The following is an 18,622-nucleotide window of genomic DNA, read 5'->3' on the forward strand; positions in this document are numbered from 1 at the left end:
TGTGATATGCTGTAGTGTCATCTGGTGGTGAAGCGTTCACTGGGATAGGTCTTCTTGAGAAAGTTTTCTTTTGGTGAAAACCGTTGTGAAGGCATAACTGCTGGTGACTGAGCCGAAGGGGCAGGACCAGTTTATGTAGGCCGGGGTTTTCTTAGATATGGTGACGTCTAATTCACTCTGATATGGCAAGATGAAAAATAAATATACAAAGAGTGTGAAATTCCTTAGAAGTGGCAAAAATGGAAGATCGCGTAGGTATAATGCCCAAGTCAATATAAGTCGGAGGAATATGAATATTCAGAAGAAAAAGCCCTCACCCACCCAGTAAGGTTGTATGCTTCATCATTGCACAGTTTCTCGTTGGGCCAGCACTGCAAAGCCCAATGGGCTCCTTGAGGGGGCTCTTTGCCGGAGAACTTTTTCAGATACTATTAGCAGTGATGAACCTAGAAGAAGGGTGACAAAAGTGTAGATTGGAAAGGAAAGTGATAAAGTATAAAAAATGACTAAGAACCACTGTTGGAACTGGCCCTTTTTGCAGGTTTATCCCCAAACCTTTTGCCTCCTTCCTCCTATTTTTCTGACCTTTTTGTTGGCATTAGGAATCTGGGAACTTCACCACTGGTAACCAGAACTTAAGTGCATACTGATTTCTCCATGATTAGCTGTTAGTATGACCCTAGTACAGTGCACTGTATGTGTCCAGGGCCTGTAAATCAAATGCTACTAGTGGGGCTGCAGCACTGATTGTGCCACTCACACTTTCCAGGCCCAAACCTTCCCTTTATTACAGGTAAGGCACCCTTAAGGTAGGCCCAAGGTAGCCTCATGGGCAGGGTGCAGTGTATTTGAAAGGTAGGACATGTACTGTTGTCCTGGTAGTGAAGTAGGAATATGCTACTTACCAGTATGCATCTGTTCTTGGCATGTAGGGCTGCTGACATTCATATCTGTGCATAGATCGCCGCCTAGTGTTGGGTCCGGATGATTGCATGTTGTTGTCCTGGAAGAGTCTTCGAAGTATCACAAGATAGGTGGCTCCTCCCTTGGACTACAGTGCGCATGGGCATCCTCTCAATCCTCAGATTGTTTTTCGCCATTGTGGTAGAGATGGAGTATAGAACAGTAAAAGATGACCATGCGAAGAGTGAATGCTGCAGCTGCGACAGGCACCGGGGAGGTGGGTGGGCGATATGAATGTCAGCAGCCCTACATGCCAAGAACAGATGCATACTGGTAAGTAGCATATTCCGTTCGAGGCATGTGGGCTGCTGAATTCATATCTGTGCATAGAATGTATAGCAGTATCTCCCTTAGCAGTGGCTACCTGTGTCAGTTGCAGCAGTCTGGAAAAGAGTTTTGAGAACAGCCTGTCCTACAGCAGCTTGCTGTTTTGAATGTACATCTACACAATAGTGTTTTGTAAATGTACGTGTGGTTGTCCATGTGGCTGCTTTACAAATTTTGAGTAAAGGAATATTACCCAGGAAAGCCATGGATGCCCCTAGCTTGCGTGTGGAATGCGCCCTAGGGGGAACTGTTAAGGTGCGTTTGGCTTTTAAATAACATATTTGGATGCATTTAACGATCCATCTGGCTATACCTGATTTTAAAATAGGGTTGCCTTTATGTTACGGTGAGAAAGCAACAAACAACTGTTTTGTTTTTCGAAATGCCTTAGTTCTGTCTATATAGTATAGCAGAGCTCTTTTGATATCTAGAGTATGCAAAGCCCTTTCAGCTAATGTCTGTGGATTTTGAAAGAACACTGGCAGTTTGATGGTTTGATTTATGCGGAAATGGGATACCACCTTTGGCATGAATTTAGGGTTTGTTCTGAGAACTACTCTATTTACATGCATTTGGATGAAAGGCTCTTGAATAGTTAGGGCTTGGAGCTCGCTAACTCTTCGAAGCGAAGTAATGGCAATAAGGAAAGCCACCTTCCAAGTAAGAAATTGTATTTCGCAAGAGTGCAGTGGCTCAAAAGGTGGTCCCATAAGTCTGGTTAAAACAATGTTCAGATTCCATACTGGTGAAGGCGGGTGTCTTGGAGAAATTACGCGTTTGAGTCTTTCCATAAACGCCTTATTTGCTGGCACCCTAAATAGTGAAAGATGTTGCCTGTTTTGAAGATATGCTGCTAACGCAGCTAAATGTATTCTGATGGATGAATATGCTAAATTGCAGCGTTGTAGGTGCAAAAGATAGCAAATGATGTTTTGAGTTGAAGCATCAAGTGGGTTTATATCATTGTTACTGCAGTAAATGACGAAACGTTTCCACTTCGCTGCATAACATGCCCTGGTACTGGGTTTTCTTGCCTCCTTGATAATGTTCATACAGTCTGGAGGCAAGTTTAAGTTTCCAACCTCTAGGATTTCAGGAGCCAGATCGCCAGGTTCAGCTGTTGCGGATCTGGATGTTGGGTTTCTCCATGGCTCTGAGTTAGGAGATTGGGTGTGAGTCTCAGTCTTTGATGAGGCACCACTAACAGTTCTAGGAATGTTGTGTACCATGGTTGCCTCGCCCATGTGGGAGCAACTAGGATTAGCGTCAGTGAATGTTGACTTAGTTTGCGTGCCACTAGCGGGATCAATGGAGCTTGGGGGAAAGCGTACGCAAATTTACCTGACTAGTTCATCCATATCGCATTGCCTTGCGACTGTGGATGTGGGAACCTGGCGCCAAAGTACTGGCATTTTGCGTTTTCGCTTGTGGCAAACAGATCTATCTCCGGATGTCCCCACTTCCGGAAGAATGGTTGGAGCATTTTGGGGTGAATCTCCCATTCGTGCATTTGTTGACTGTGCCTGCTGAGCAGGTCGGCTACTTGATTGTCCTTGCCTGGGAGGTGCTCTGCCATGAGAAACATGTTCCTCTGAATGGCCCATTCCACATTGCTTGAGCTAGGTGCGACAGCTGTGGGGAGTGTGTTCCTCTTTGTTTTTGAATATAGTACATAGCTGTCATATTGTCCGTCCGGATCAACACAGTTTTGTTGCATAAGTGTGTCTTGAACACTTTTAGGGCTAGTAAGATTGCCATCAACTCCAGCAGGTTTATGTGCATCTTCTTTTGTTGTTCAGTCCAGAGTCCCTGGACTGTGTAATTTAGGACATGGGCTCCCCACCCTAGTAGGGATGCTTCCGCGGTTAACACTATTTGTGGGACAGGCTCTTGGAACAGTCGACCTTTGCAAAGGTTTTGTGGATTCCACCAATGCAGAGAGTTGTATGCACGACTGGTCACCAACACTAGGTCCTGTAATTGCCCCTGAGCCTGATTCCACTGCCTTGCTAGGCACTCTTTGAGCGGACGCATAAGTAGCCTGGCATGAGGGACTATGAATATGCACGAGGCCATCATGCCTATTAGTTGCATAAACACTCGAGCTGGTAATGAGTGTTGAGGTCTGAACCTTTGGATCAGTGTTTGCATTCCGTTGATCCGTGCTGCGTTGGGATATGCTTTTGCTGCCAGTGTATCTATAGTTGCTCACAGGTATTGTTGTACATGGGAGGGTAACAGATGTGATTTTGGGTAGTTTAGCTAGAAGCCTAAACTGTGCAGGAGATGGAGGGTTTTTGACATGTGGTTGGCACACTGCTGGGCCGATGGCGCGTGTATTAGCCAATCGTCCAGATATGGGTACACATGGATGTGTTGCCTTTTGAGATGTGCCGCCACTGTAGCTAGACATTTGGTGAAGACTCGTGGGGCTGTTGTGACAGCAAATGGTAGGACTTTGAACTGGTAGTGCTGTCCTTGAATGGTGAACCTGAGATACTTTCTGTGAGCAGGGTGTATTGGAATATGAAAGTATGCGTCTTTGAGGTCTAGAGTTGCTAGGAAGTCTCCCTTGCGAAGCAATGGTAGGACTTGCTGGAGAGTGAGCATATGAAAATGCTCCGACAAAATGTACAGGTTGAGGGGCCTGAGGTCCAATATTGGTCTGAGAGACCCGTCCGTCTTTGGAATTAGGAAGTATAGGGAGTATACTCCTGTTCCCTGATGTTGTAATGGGACTGGTTCTATGGCCCCCTTTTGCAGCATACTGATGACCTCTTGCTGCAGTAGTGTTATATGTTCCTGTGACATAGGACGGTGCACGGGTGGTATGTTGGGAGGTGTTGAAGTGAGTTCGAGGCAATAGCCATGTTGGATAATTTGCCTGACCCACTTGTCTGTACTGATATTTAACCAGACTGGCACAAAATGTTGTAGTCTTCCCCTGACCGGTGTTATATGGTCTGGGGGATAGTGCCAAGAAGTCACTGTTTGGTGTTAGTGGAGGATCTATTTGCATTGCCTCCATGACCGCTTCCTTTGGTGTTATTGCCCCTGTATCCACCACTGTTGGTGTTTTTGTTGCACGTGGATTGCGTGTTAGTCTTGTTGGTGGAGGATTGCTGTGAGGTATTACTTCTGGCTCCTCCTCTATAATTGGAGCGACGAAAGGAGCCCCGGTGTTGTTGGGACTGGAGAGCTCCCATGGACTTCGCTGTATCCGCATCCTTTTTCATTTTGTCCAGAATTGAGTCAACTGCTGGACCAAATAAAAAGTCTGGGTTGATGGGCTGATTAAGAATAGTGGATTGGACCTTGTTCTTTAAACCTGATATGCGAAGCCATGCGTGGCGCCTTAGCAGCACGCTTGTATTGATGGATCTGGCAGCTGTATCAGCAACGTCTAGGGCACATTTAATTGAGGCATTGGTGATGAGTTTCCCTTCTTGTATCAGTTCATCTGCCTTCTGTTTATAAGGGTCAGGTAAGTGTTGGAGAATTTCTTCTAGGCTGCCATAATGCGCCCTGTCATATCTGGCCAGCAGGGCCTGTGTATTGGCAATTCTCCAAGAGTTTGCTGCTTGAGCTGCTACTCTTTTGCCTGATGCCTCAAAGATTTTTTACTCTTTGTCTGGAGGAGCCTCTCCGGTAGTCTGGGAGTTAGCCCTCTTACGTGCGTTGGACACCACTAGGGAGTCCTGGGGTAGCTGGCCTTTTATGCATGTAGGATCAATAGATGCAGCCTTATATTTCTTTTCAATTCTAGGGTTAATGACCCGTGCCCTAGCAGTGTCTTTAAAAATGTCATGTGCATGTTTTAAGACGCCCTTTAACATGGGGAGTGTTTTTACATGTCTCTCAGATGTTGTGAGTGTATCAAAGAGAATGTCTTCTTCAATAGCATCAGAGTGCATATCTACGTTATGGTAGGTAGCTGCTCTATCAAGTAAAGAATTAAAGGCCACTGTATCTTCAGTGGGTGATGGCTTAGTTGGGTAAACTGCTGGTTCTGTAATGGGCAGAGTCCCCTCATCATCTTTGTGGAGGGGTCTGGGTGAATAAGCTCTTCCTCCACAGTCTTTGCCTTTGGTGCCGTAGCTTTTGGTTTGCCAGATTTTGGGTCTGTAGGTTTACTTGGTTCGACCGCTTTTGGTGGTTGGACGAGTTTTTGATGTTTGTCGACACTTTTTGTCGGCTGGATGTCCTTAGCTGGCTTCACCACCTTTTTCAGACCGAGCGGTTTGTTTGGTTCGACAGTCTCTTTAGGTGTTTTAGGTGTATGTGGTTTTGGCTCGATGCCTTTTTTCGGATCGAGGGGCTTCGGCTCGAACGATTTGTTTTTGTCCACAGTAGGTTTCACTTTCGGTTCGACATTAGTTTTGGGCGTCGGCCTTTTACGTTCGTCGATAGTGTTTTTCCCTTTGTTGATATTCGAGGCTTGTTTGCTCGATTCGACGTGCTTTGGCTTAGAGGTTGATTCGACGTGCTTTTGCCTTGGCGTCGGATCGACGTGTTTGGGCCGCGAGGTGGACTCGACGGCTCTTGGTTTGGAGCTCGACTCAACAGATTTTGTCTTCGATGTCGACTCGCCGGTCTTTGGCTTCGAAGGTTGTGTTGGGACTACGGCCTTCGGCATGAGGACCTTTTGCTTAACTACTTTTGGATCAACGACATTAAGTCCGAAGACGGTGTTGTCGACGAGTTTCGGTTTCAATGGAACCGGCGCCGTATGGCGTGTCTCAGAGAACTTTTCGAATATGTTCTTAGCCGGGCGGTACTGCGAGGCTGTAGAACGAAATTGTAGATCTTGGCTAAGGCCCACTGGCGATGCCTCGACCTGAGTCTCTGATATTGGTGTCATGTCTATATGGGGCGGTGTTACTCATGGTTCGGCCCTCGTAGTTATCGGAGTCGTCTTCAACCGCTACGATGTCGTCTTGATCGTATTCCTCGAGATCGACGATTTCTTCGTCCTCTTCGAAGTAATTTTCGGAGTTGTGCTCAGAGTATTGTTCCTCGTCTTGATCCGATTCTTCGGCGCTACCTAGTTCTTACTCATCGTCGAAGATGTTGTCTGGTTCTGGCGCCGACCTCTGCATTTCTTGCCTTGCTGCCCTCGATTCCGGATAGTCTTTTTCGACCGGAACTGGGCACAAGCTAGGCAACTATCTTCCTTTTGATCCGGAGATAAGCGTTTGTTGCACACGGGACGCTTATCCGTGTGCGGGAACTTTGAGTTGCACTGCGGGCAGTATTTAAATGGACTTCATTCCATCGACGGTCGGTCCACGTGGTGTTGAGAAGGCCTCACGGCCCGATTCGACGACCGGAGTGCAATAGATGTTTCCGAAGTGTCTCAAACCGAGCGCTAAACAATACCGACGGAACCGAAGGCCTTTTGGCCTTTACAGAAAGTTAGACAATTCCGAACTTGGAGTGTAGGAAAGTACATCCGAACCCAATGGCGAAAAAAAACAATCTGAGGATGGAGAGGATGCCCATGCGCACTGTAGTCCAAGGGAGGAGCCACCTATCTGGTGATACTTCGAAGACTCTTCCAAGACAACAACATGCAATCATCCGGACCCAACACTAGGCGGCAATCTATGCACAGATATGAATTCAGCAGCCCACATGCCTCGAACCTGCTAATTACGTTTTTCGCTACAGAAAGGCTTCTCTCTCTTATAGGTTAGCATTAAAAGTGAGCATTTTCTTACTTTAACCATTCTGTGCCTCTGCCCGTCTATGAGTACACGTCTGGGTAAGGATGACAGTTAAGCTGATTGTGCATTCACTATAGACAGCCACACAAGTGAGCTTAAGTGTGCCCTGCATATCCTGATGGCCAATCACCAGGCTTATGAGTCTTCCTGAGCTAGAGTGGTGGGAGGAGCAGCCACTCTAACCCACGAAGACTCATAAGCCTGAAAAAGGTTGGACATGTCTGCTGACACTAAAAAACAGTATGCAGCTGTGAAGTAACTAAGCAGCATGCAATGGAATCCTACAAACAAAGATATAAATATCCATGGGTTAGAAACGTGTAACCAAGTGAAAAGCGAGAGGAAGAAAAGTTGGAAAATTGAGAACTGGGTTAGGTGGTCCATCAATTGGTATGATGGACAGGGACAGTTCGGTTTTGGACCAGGGTAAAGGGAGTAATGGATTTGCAAGAAAAGTCCAAGAGGTTGACCTCACTTTGGTTTCTGTAAAATCAACTTACACACACATATTCTCTAGTCAAAGTACCTAGGGATCCGCCTGATGTATACGGCCCCTACCTACCTGGAAAACAATATAGGGAGGGTGGGGGAAAGTATACGTACTTCAGTAAGGTTCTGGAAAAATTTACCTCTGTCCCTGATGGGGAGGATGGCGATTAAAAAAATGATTTTTCTGCCCCGCTGTTTTTATGCCCTTCAGCACTTTTATTATGAAATACCTAGGAGACACTTTATAACTTTACATGGTTTGCTGGTGGAGATTTTCTGGGGTAACAAGCATAAGCACATGCGATTAGGAACCCTTCAAAGGAAATGTGAGGATGGTGGGTTAGAGGTGCCTTACTTGCAATAGTACTATATGGCCTCACAGGTGCTACAAGCGCTCCATTGGTTGGAGGAAAAGTAAAACTGGGAAGAGCAGCAACTGGCTGGCACATATGGTGGGGCTCCCCTCCCAGAGCTACTTATGCTGGGTGCCTGGTCTCCCCAACAAGTACCCCTATATAACACGACACGTGGCAGAGGTGTGGGAGGCCTCGGCCAGGAGGCTGGTCCGGCACGCAACATATGCCCTGGACATGCCGATATGGGTCGTAAACCCCTTCAAAAGAATAGTGGACTCTAAATCAATCCGAAAATGGAGGGGTGGCTGATGCCTTACAATGGGAGATCTTTATAATAATGGACAGTTTATATCAAGAGAGGAAGCTGTGACCGGCTTTGACCTGGGAAGTGGGCATTTTCTCCAATATGGGAAGATAGCGGCTGTTGCCCGAGAGCTATGGTGCTCATTTCCAGGAGCCCCCTGGTACATAGGTACTAACGCCAATGACGGAGGACAATGACTAATTTCACACATTTATAGAGCACTTCGGTATGATTTCCCCACCAGTGCAGAGAAGATGGGAGACAGTGCTAGACAAACCCATATCAAGCCGGAAGTGGATGAAGATACATGAAGTGGTACGAAGGCTGAGCTCTAACAAGCGATTTAAGTGAATACAATACATGGTATATCTAGCTCCCCAGTACCCAAGTAAAATATATCTGGAACGCTCAGACACCTGTCCTAGATGCGGTGAATCAGAAGCTAACTTTATACATATGATGTGGGCATGCCGAACATTAACACAATACTGGGGAGTATACTCGAAAGACTACATATAGCCACGGTATGGACAAGTACTGAGAAAATACGAGTTGTGCTGCTGGGCTTACTACCCACTCCTAAGGAAAACAAACTAAGCAGGAAGTTTGCGCTCCTAGGGTTGGCGTTAGCAAAAAGACGAGTAGCAATCTCATGGTTTAGTTCAGCCCTGCCGCTCATGGATAGATGGGTGAAAGATATGGGCGACAGCAGAATTAATTCAGATAAAACAGGTTAGGAAGGATGAAAAACTCAAAGACGATGTACAAGCATGAGCAGCTATGATTGCAGATTTACGAGATTCACAAGCCTCAGATGCAGGGAGGAGGATGAAGGCCATGAGGGTACAGTGTGATGATTTCTGATGGGAAAGATGAGTGGGAATATTGTTATAGGGCAATATACTCACAGTGATGTTTTCTCGCCCAATGGGCGACCACAGACTAACGAGACCACGACACGGATAGGGTGGGAGAGGAGTTATTACTGTTGTGTTTGGCATGGAACTTACAGTATGAATAAGAAAATGCAGATGACAATTTTAGTGAATGTAATAATTGAAGCCCAGGATAATAGAAGGAATGGAAGGGAAAGGTCTACATAGTATGAATCCCATTATGTACACTACCTTATTTAATGCATATCCCAATAAAACTGCTTGAAAAAAATATTCTCTTTTCAAGGACTGTTTAAAAAACCAAATCTATTATTATACATGTTTGAAACACTTGTGTAAAAACAAAAACGTGAAGCGAGACTATATTTAACACAAAGACTTGGGGTGGATGACAAGTGTGCGTAGCGGACAGAGGAGGTTTCAAATAGTACATGCAACATACTTTGCTTTTCTTGCCCTTAGCTTCTGTCACTGTAAGTTCCTCCTGGAGTAATTCCACCCTCTTAGCAAGCTGCTGATTTCGGAATGTCAAACTTTCCATTTCCTGCTCCTGTTTTCGCATCGATTGCTCCTTCATCTTGAGCTGTTCCTGTAAGATTAATGTACACATTACACGTTTGACAAAATAGATAAACATCTCCTGAAATAAGTGCTGAGGTGTGTGCCTAGCTTTCATCCCACTGTAAGTCTTCTTTCTAGCTCAACTCTACCCATGTGCAGATATGTTCTCTTCAACTATCCCTCCTCGGAGAAGTGCACAGATAATCCGCATTTGCCCTCTGTTGCTTTTTCACTTACAAATATGTTCCTGTCCCACCTATCCCACCTGATGGACCCACACATCTTTTCTTATAACCAAAGATGTACCCACTACCTTCCTCGTTTTCTTACCACAAGATTGAAGTTCTCCTACTTTACCCCAAAGCAGGAAGAATGTTCTTCACCCCCTCCCAACTACATGTTCTTGTGAGAGGCGAGGACAGATCAGTGAAAAAATAAAAGTGGGAAAATGTGAAAAACATAGTCATGATGATACAGCGAAAACGTGGGTGATCAAAGTAGGTCATTGTAGTGCAGGGAGTGTAGAGAAATGACGGTGCTTAGAATATGGTACCGTGTGTAGAGCACAGGCTAAACGCAAGGTCGACAGGGATAGAGTAGAGTTGTCTGCAGGGTTTGTAGAGCGTACCATGCCGGCTGAATGGAATGACCCACTGGGAGTGCAGATTGAGGCCTGCTGAGAGTGCGGATGGCGGTGCTAGTTGGCCATACAGGAGTTTAGAGAGGGACCCGAAAGGAAAGCACCACATGGTGCAAAGGGGAGCTGGGGTACAAAGTATGGAGGCTGTGGATGTGGTGTACAGGTCTGCAGTAAGTGGAAGATCGGAGTATTTCACATATGGTACTAGGGGTGTATGAAACAGGATTGGGAGAGTGCTGCACAAAAAGCCTGTGAGTGCGCAGCACAGGATGTCTGGAGGTGTCCTGCTGAAAGAGCTAGATTGTGGAGGCAGGGTTGGGAAATATGTGAAAAGGAAAAGGTTTGGGGGTGTGCAAACTGGGAGGGCTAGGGAAGTACACATAGGGAAGCATGACATTTGTACCACCAGGGAAGGGTAACATGCACCACAGAGAGGTAGTTTGTCAGTGTGCATTACATGAGGGATTCGGGTGTTTGACACAGGGCTGAGTGGCACAGACGGATGGTGGGATGGCTACACAGGCCTTGCAGAATGTACCCCACAGGGCTTTAGCGGGTGCTACAGGCAGGGCTGGGAAGCCAGGAGGCCTGAAAGTGAGCAACCCTGGTAGGCTGAGATTGTGCTGCACAGGGTGGCTGAGAGTATAGAGTCACAGGGTGGCTGAGAAAGTGGGGCAAGGTGTGGCTTAGAGAGTGATGCACAGTGGGGTCAAAGGTGGCTAAACCTGTGTAGCAGGAGAAGTAAATATGTGCACTGAGGAAAGCAGCAAAGGGGAATTGAAGAAAGCAGCACAGGGGGCCTGAGGGTGCTCAGCACATGTCATGCGCTGGGGTGTAAGCCATGAGGCTGCATGTGTGCAGGACTAGGTTGAGTACATGGAGGATTATTTATGAGCCCTTGCACCACTTTTGTGCCGCTGGTGCGTCACTTTTGGTGACGCACCAGCAGGGTAAAAAAATGTGCCTTGTTGCGTCATATTTACAAAGTGGCACATCTAGGTAGATGCATTACTTCGTAAACCCCTGCGCCACACTCCAGCAATGCGTCATTTTTTCACCTACAAATACGTCAGAAATACTGACATATCTGTAACTCCTTGCTACATGATACATCATACTGTAAATATGACTCATCCGGCATGTCGCAAGGAGGGCGCAATGAAAAGTGACGTATAGATGTTTTCACGCAGCGATGCGTCACTTTTCATCAATGAGGCCAATGGAGTACAGGATCAAGTTGTGCACAACGAGGCTGAGGGTGTGTGGCACTGACTGAACGTATGCAACACAAGGATAAGAGGAATGGGGGGGCGTGGCCAGCAGCATGGCCGGCTAGACGTGTCTGTCGGAGCTCATGCCGAGCTGCGACTGAATCCACAGAAATACTTTTCCCCGGACTACACAAACGGCACCCAGCGGCAGAGTAAGCACCCTAGTGCCTAGGGGAGTGCTGCGGCGGCGAGAACGAGTTGAAAACGGCAGGGAAAAATAAGGAGATTTAAATTCGTCCCCGGTGAAGCTCTCAGCGGACAAGATGGCGGCCGCGACGCCGGACGGACTTCGGTGCACCTGAGAGCCCAGCCGTGTCCCTGCAGACCAGGAGAACGCCAGCGGAGATTCTGTGATCCGGAACCAAGCCAGGAGGTACCGTGATCCCTTGCCAGGTACCCGGAGGAGAGCCTGGGCAACACCCGACGACCGGCCGCCTTTACCAACATGGCGGCCGGCAGTGAGGAACGGCGGCCCTTCAATGCGCTCCCCGCGAGCCTGAGAGGCGGGGAAACACACAGGGCAACCGCCGGAGCAGTAGCGGTGCGGCCGAGTTAGGAGGCGGAGTGTGGCCGCGACCGCGATCGGAGGAACACCAGGGCACGCTCGGAGAGAGCGGAAAGCGGCGCCCACACAGCGGCAGCGGCGGAGGGAGGTCCAGGTGAAGGGACAGCAGTGTTGACGGCCGGGAGGTAAAGGCGTGGTGTAGGCCCGTCAGAGACACACGGCCTCCCAGTTGTACCCCCATCCCTCCCCCCCCCCCCCGCCAGGGCGCTCAGTAACCATAGCATCGGAGCCCTGGCGCTCTGTGGAAGGAGGAGGCGCTCAAATCTGGGGCACTGCAGACTTGGACACTCGGGGCGCCTGGGGACATAAATACTGTATTCTACACAGGGCACAGAACCAACCTTCTCCCCCTTGCCTGCTATTGACGGTGGAGGGACCTGGGAGTTTGGAAGATAGAGAGGAGCCACGCGACTGAGGCGACGCAGTCAGGCAGTGCCGGGGGTTATTAAACGGCACGAACCTGCAGCCGGCGGTGCGGCACGGCAGATAGCAAACACTTCCTGCTCAGATCTGCCTGCTACTTCGTCACTCCAGGGGTCGGTGACCGGCCCCCTGCGGCTGGAGCCTCAACCCGAGGAACGGCGACTATGGGGAAACGAGACCCGGTTCCCAAACCCACGAAGCAGGGCCCCATGGACAACTTTGCGGCGCCACGCCATGTGGCGGAGCAGCAGTTGATGCCGCCTGGAGCGCAGACGGATACAGCAATGTTGATGGAGGCCATTCAGGCATCCAGGACGGACATACAGGCATCTCGGACGGCCCTAGAGGCGAAAATTGGAGAGGTAGGATCCGAAGTGACGCTGCTGAGGCAAGATTTCCGAAATTTGACGGACAGAGTGGCGGCGACAGAAACCAGGATGGCCGAAGCAGATACATCGATCACGGCACTGAAAAAAGATATGGCGGAGCTGCAGGCATCACACCGTCAGCTGATGTGGAAGGTGGACGATGCGGAAAATAGATCAAGACGCAACAACCTCCGCTTCGTGGGTTTTAGGGAAGGAATTGAGGGGAAGAACATGTCCTCCTTCCTCCACACCTGGTTGACAACAACTTTCCCGACGGCGCAGTTTTCCTCGTGCTTCGTCATCGAGAGGGCGCACAGGGCCCTTCTGGCCAAACCGCCGGAAGGGGCTCGACCGAGACCGGTGATAGCACGCTTCCTGAACTATGCAGATAGAGATCTGATCCTACGAGAAGCCAGGAAGAGGGGGGAGATCCGTTTGGAGAATGCCATCATAATGATTTTCGCGGATTACAGCCAGGAAGTCGCGAAACAGCGCCGCTCCTTCGACTCCGTGAAGGCAAAACTGAGGTCCTTAAACATAACGTACATGCTTCTCTTCCCCGCCAAACTAAAGGTACTCTACAAGGACAAATCCATCTTCTTCACACACCCGGAGGAGGCCTGGCAGTGGCTTGAGGGCCCTATCCTAAATAGTAGAGAGGCGGCTGGTCGGGAAGCTTTGGACAGATCGCTGCGGGAGAGACCGCGATGGGAGTTGCCAAAACTGCAGAGACGGAAAACACGAAGGATAAGGAAACAGACCCCGGAGACACCATACCGAACCCGTGGTACAGATGACAGGAGAGGAGGCAGATCGGCGTCGCCGGGAAATGGCTCTGTGGCGGGCTCTAGATTCAGTGGCCTACGGCATGGGATCCGCTCGGAAGGAGACGAGGGAGAAGACTCGGAGGGCCGCACATCCGGAAGAGATGAGGAGGAGACAGTGGGCGATTCGGTCCACCCGCTGGTCAAAGAGATACAGCAGTTGGAACAGGACTCCTCTGGGCAGGGGCCCACCACGGACACTCAGGACTCACGCTCATGAACAGTGGTGGTCGGGGACCTGGGAGATCGCAGCTCGACGACAGGGAGCACGCAAGTTTGACACGCTCTTCACTGCTTCCTAAGTTTCTAATACTGTTTTTTGGTTTGTGATGGGAGGGATGTGTGGGAGGGCAACAGGCCTTCTCCCGTGGATAGTTCGATCTCATGTTGGGATACGACTGGAAGGGGAGGGAGGTGGGTGGAAGGGGGGGAAAGTTTTCGATCTCTCTCGAGTTGGGGTTAGAGAGGGACGGGGGGGAAGGGGGAGGGCAGTTAGCGTGCAGCAGCAGCACACCTTGAGACACCATACCACTCTTCCACTGCAGGGCCAAATCAGTACAGACAGTAACCCTACACAATGGCAAGTACATTGAATACAGCACATGTGGGTGATCAGGGGGTAACCATCTTGACATGGAATGTCAATGGACTAGGGTCAAAGGTCAAGAGAGGTCTGGTGAATGCCTATATTAAGAGAGTGGCACCAGACGTCGTCCTGCTACAGGAGACCCACCTCAGGGGCAACAATTGTGCATTCCTAGCGAGGGGACGATACGCGACGTTAGCGCATGCAGGGTACACTTCAGACTCCAGGGGGGTAGCGATTCTCATACAAAAAACGGCCCCGTTCAGTGTAACTCGATCCTGGCTGGATCTGCAGGGGACCTATGTGAGGGTACAGGGGATTTGGAAGAGGCGTAGGTACACTATCATTTCGGTGTACGCACCGCCAAAACTACAGGCGCGTACCCTCAAAGCAATCAGTTCCATCCTCATTGATACCGCGGACTCCATACAGATAGTGGGTGGTGACTTTAATGATGTCATGTGTGAAACGCAGGATCGTACAGGGAATACGCGCAAAGGGGGGCATGTTCAGCATTAGAACGACAAATGACCGCCATAGGACTAACAGATGTTTGGAGGTGGCTCTACCCAACACACACAGCTTATTCGTTCTATTCCGGGGTACACAGAGTCTTTTCAAGAATAGACTACATATTCACGTCCAGGCAAAACCTAACCTCGAGCGACAGGGCAGAATACAAAGCGAAGGGAATCTCGGACCACTCTCCACTATCCGCACAGTTGAGACGGGAGAGGAGAGGGGGGGTGGTGGAATGGCGCCTAGCGGCGTGGGACCTCCACACACCAGAGATACTACGTGGCGTCAGGGCTGACATCAGGGTATATGTAGCGGAAAATGAGGGATCGGTGGCCTCCGGGGTCACCTTTTGGGAAGCAATGAAGCCGACACGGAGGGATCGAATACAGAGTAGACTGGGTGAGGCACGACGGGCACAACAAGCCGAGGTGTCTAATCTGGAAAAGTCGATCTTGGCCCTCGAGGCGGAATACCAACGGGGGAAAGAGACGGGAGTGCTCAGACAATTACTCGATACACAACGACACTACAGGGAGCTGGCCTCCGATGAGGCACGGACTCAGTCATTGGCAACGCTCCATCGATTATACGATGTGGGGGACAAGTCCGGCAAACTCCTTGCGTGGCTTGGGAGAAAAGAGAGGGCGGCGAGATGGGTGGAACAGATCACAGCGGTGGATGGTAGACAGATGCGCACAGATGAGGACATAGCAGACGTTTTCTCGTTATACTTTGAGCGTTTCTATGCGGCCAGAGACCTGGGCACGGCTGAAGACGCTCACCAGTAAATAGGTGACGCTGAACTGCCGGTACTATCTCCCGAGGCCAGTGTGGCTCTGGAAGAAGAGGTAACTCTGGATGACATAGCCGAGGCCATAGCCTCACTGAAACCGGGGAAAACGCCCGGGCCGAATGGCTTCCCGGCGGAATTTTTCAAGAGAGCAGCGGACCTGTTGACACGCCATTTAAAATCCCTCTTCACGGAGGCATATGAGGAGGGGTGCCTACCGCCGGACCTCACTTTGGCCACTATAGTCCCGATTTATAAAGACGGCAAGCCACCGGAGGAGTGTGCGTCGTACCGCCCCATATCTCTCCTTAACATGGAGGTCAAAATCTTGGCCACTATCTTAGCTAAACGTCTGCGGTTAGTCATAACAGACCTCATCCATATGGATCAATCGGGGTTCTTGCCAGATAGGGCGACCAAGTTGAATCTCCGACGTACACACAATTGGTTGCAGGAAGTTAAAGGGAGGAGTGAGCCCCACTGGTTCCTCTCCCTTGACGCGGAGAAGGCATTCGACGCGGTACACTGGCCGTTTCTAATGGCGGTGCTACAGAGATTTGGATTCGGCCCCAGGTTTCAAACATGGGTCCGACTCCTGTACACGGCCCCTAGGGCGAGAGTTCGGGTTAACGGGAGGCTGTCCCGCGAATTCCAGATTGGCAGAGGCACACGCCAGGGGTGCCCACTGTCACCCCTTCTGTTCACACTCACCATAGAAATTCTGGCAGTTAAGATCAGACAGAACCCGGGGATCCGGGGTTTTTCATGGGGAGACTCCAACTCCACCCAGGAAAAAATATCTTTGTACGCAGACGATGTGCTATTGTACATCACTGAGCCGGACACGACAATCCCGGAGTTATTCAGGGAGTTGGATGGCTTTGGTGCTAGGGCGGGCCATACCATTAACTGGCACAAATCAGTCCTCTATGGCCCACAGGGTTTGGAACGAGGGGAGTGCCTCCCGGAGCAACTACTGCATACCCCAGAGGGGTTTCAATATTTGGGTGTCTACATCACTCTGGACAGACACCTCTCCTTTAAGTAAGAACGTAAAGCGAATCATGGATAGCGCAACTACGGAGATGAGGAGGTGGCGACAACTGCCGCTCACCCTACTGGGCCGAGCGGCGCTATATAAAATGGTTGTCCTGCCGAAGTTCCTGTATGCGCTCCAAAACGAATATTACCAACTACCGACCAAGACCATACCCAATATACATGCAGACCTCCGAGCGTTCCTGTGGTTGGGGAAACAACCGCGAGTGGCCCTGGCAACTCTACAGCGCCATCAGTACAGCGGGGGGATCTCACTTCCCAACCTCGAGGCATACTACTGGGCGGAACACCTAGCTCTAATCAATGATTGGCTGCACGCAGCTGCGGACCACCCGACATATGCGCTGGAAAGGTATAAAATGTCACCTAGGAATCTATTGCATTATCTATACGGGGGCGGGCAGGGCATCGCTCCTGCCGGCTATGGCAATCACTCTGAACGCCTGGGACAAAGCTACTAGAAGGATGGGATGGGCCAAGAGGCCCACCCGACAAACACCGCTGTGGCACTGCCAATGGTTGGGAGAACTCTGCAAGCTACGCGGCTTTCGGAGATGGGATGATATAGGAATCTCCACAATTGGAGATGTGGTAGCGCGGGGTGAGCTGAAGTCTTTCCAGGTACTCAGAAACGAGTTCGGGCTGCACAACACTCAGTTCTACAAATACACACAATTGAAACATGCGTGGTGGGCACAGAATATCACGCTAACGGATATTCCGGAATATGCACCGTTAGAGGGTAGGCTACTCCAGGAGAGGGTCGTGGAAAGGGTGGTTTCCCTCACATATAAAACCCTGACAAACCACATGTTAGGAGACCTGGCTGGGCTCAGGAGAGTATGGGAGGCTGACGTGGGAGAAATGGAAGACCTGGACTGGGAGATTATCTTAATGCATCCCCGTGAGGTGGCGATAAAATCAAGACTTCGTCTTATTCAACTGAATGTGCTGCACAGAACATATTTTGACAGGGTACGCCTCCTTAAAATGGGGAGAATAGCAGATCCGACTTGCCTTAGGTGCCAACACCAGCGAGGAGATTTTTTCCACACGATATGGGCATGCGACACCATCCAAACATACTGGGGGCACATATTCACCGAACTAGATGAGGTCCTGGGAGTGACTTTGACACGGGATCCAAAACTGGCTTTATTAGGCATGACCACTGAGGTAGACCTGCCACGCCCACTGCTTATTTTCTTGGTACTCGCACTGGTGGTGGCTAAGAGGGACATTGCCAGATACTGGGGTGTGGCGGAAAGGCCGGACATTGAGGAGTGGAGAAGGGGCCTAGACCTCTACATGGCCGCAGAAAGAGTAACCTATAGAGCTAGGGGATGCCCCAAGAAGTTTCGAAGAGTGTGGTCAAAGTGGAGGCAATACCATGGGTTGGAGGGGGTCCACTGAGGGGGGACACCTGAAGGGAGGGGGGGTTTGAGACACCACTGAATTGGCAAAAAGCTCCAACGTGGACTATGTGAAAGATTGACCAACTAGGCTGATGTGAGGGGTCTAATGGACATCATGGACAGATTGGAGGCGCAAAGGGTTCGGGAGAGGGGGGGGTGCTAGCTGCTCTGAAAGCACAGTTCTTATGGTCATGTTGTGGATATATCTGACAAACAAAGATTTGTGGAACCAAAAAGTAGCGCAAACAGCGGACAGAGGCGGAATGTTGATGCCCTGCCGGCTGCGGAGTGTATCGTGGTTGAATTCTTACTGATGCAACAATAAAAATATATTTAAAAAAAAAAAAAAAAGGATAAGAGGAATGTTTATAATTCGAACCACTGATGTTAAGCCTTGCTTTATGGGCTAAAGTCCTGAATTCAGGCTGTCTGCGGCTCCCATCAACTCAGACGAAACTGGCCCAAGAAAGAAAACATCTGGCAAATATTAAAATGTTATTATGAATTATCTTCCTAGCACCAGTTTTCTCATTTCAAAGT

The 18,622-nt window shown here is 49.5% G+C and overlaps 1 protein-coding gene across 1 annotated transcript in view; it reads right to left on the minus strand.

Annotated features, from left to right (window-relative positions):
- PPP1R21 (protein phosphatase 1 regulatory subunit 21) overlaps positions 1 to 18,622 on the minus strand; it is a 383,731-nt gene that overhangs the window by 307,380 nt on the left and 57,729 nt on the right. Inside the window, exon 3 of the mRNA XM_086927763.1 lies at positions 9,504 to 9,650. Within this exon, the coding sequence (XP_086783889.1) occupies positions 9,504 to 9,650 (147 nt within the window). The remainder of the gene's footprint in view (positions 1 to 9,503; positions 9,651 to 18,622) is intronic.

The sequence above is a fragment of the Lissotriton vulgaris genome, chromosome 6, assembly GCF_964263255.1.
Source record: "Lissotriton vulgaris chromosome 6, aLisVul1.2, whole genome shotgun sequence".
Taxonomy (NCBI): Eukaryota; Metazoa; Chordata; class Amphibia; order Caudata; family Salamandridae; genus Lissotriton; species Lissotriton vulgaris.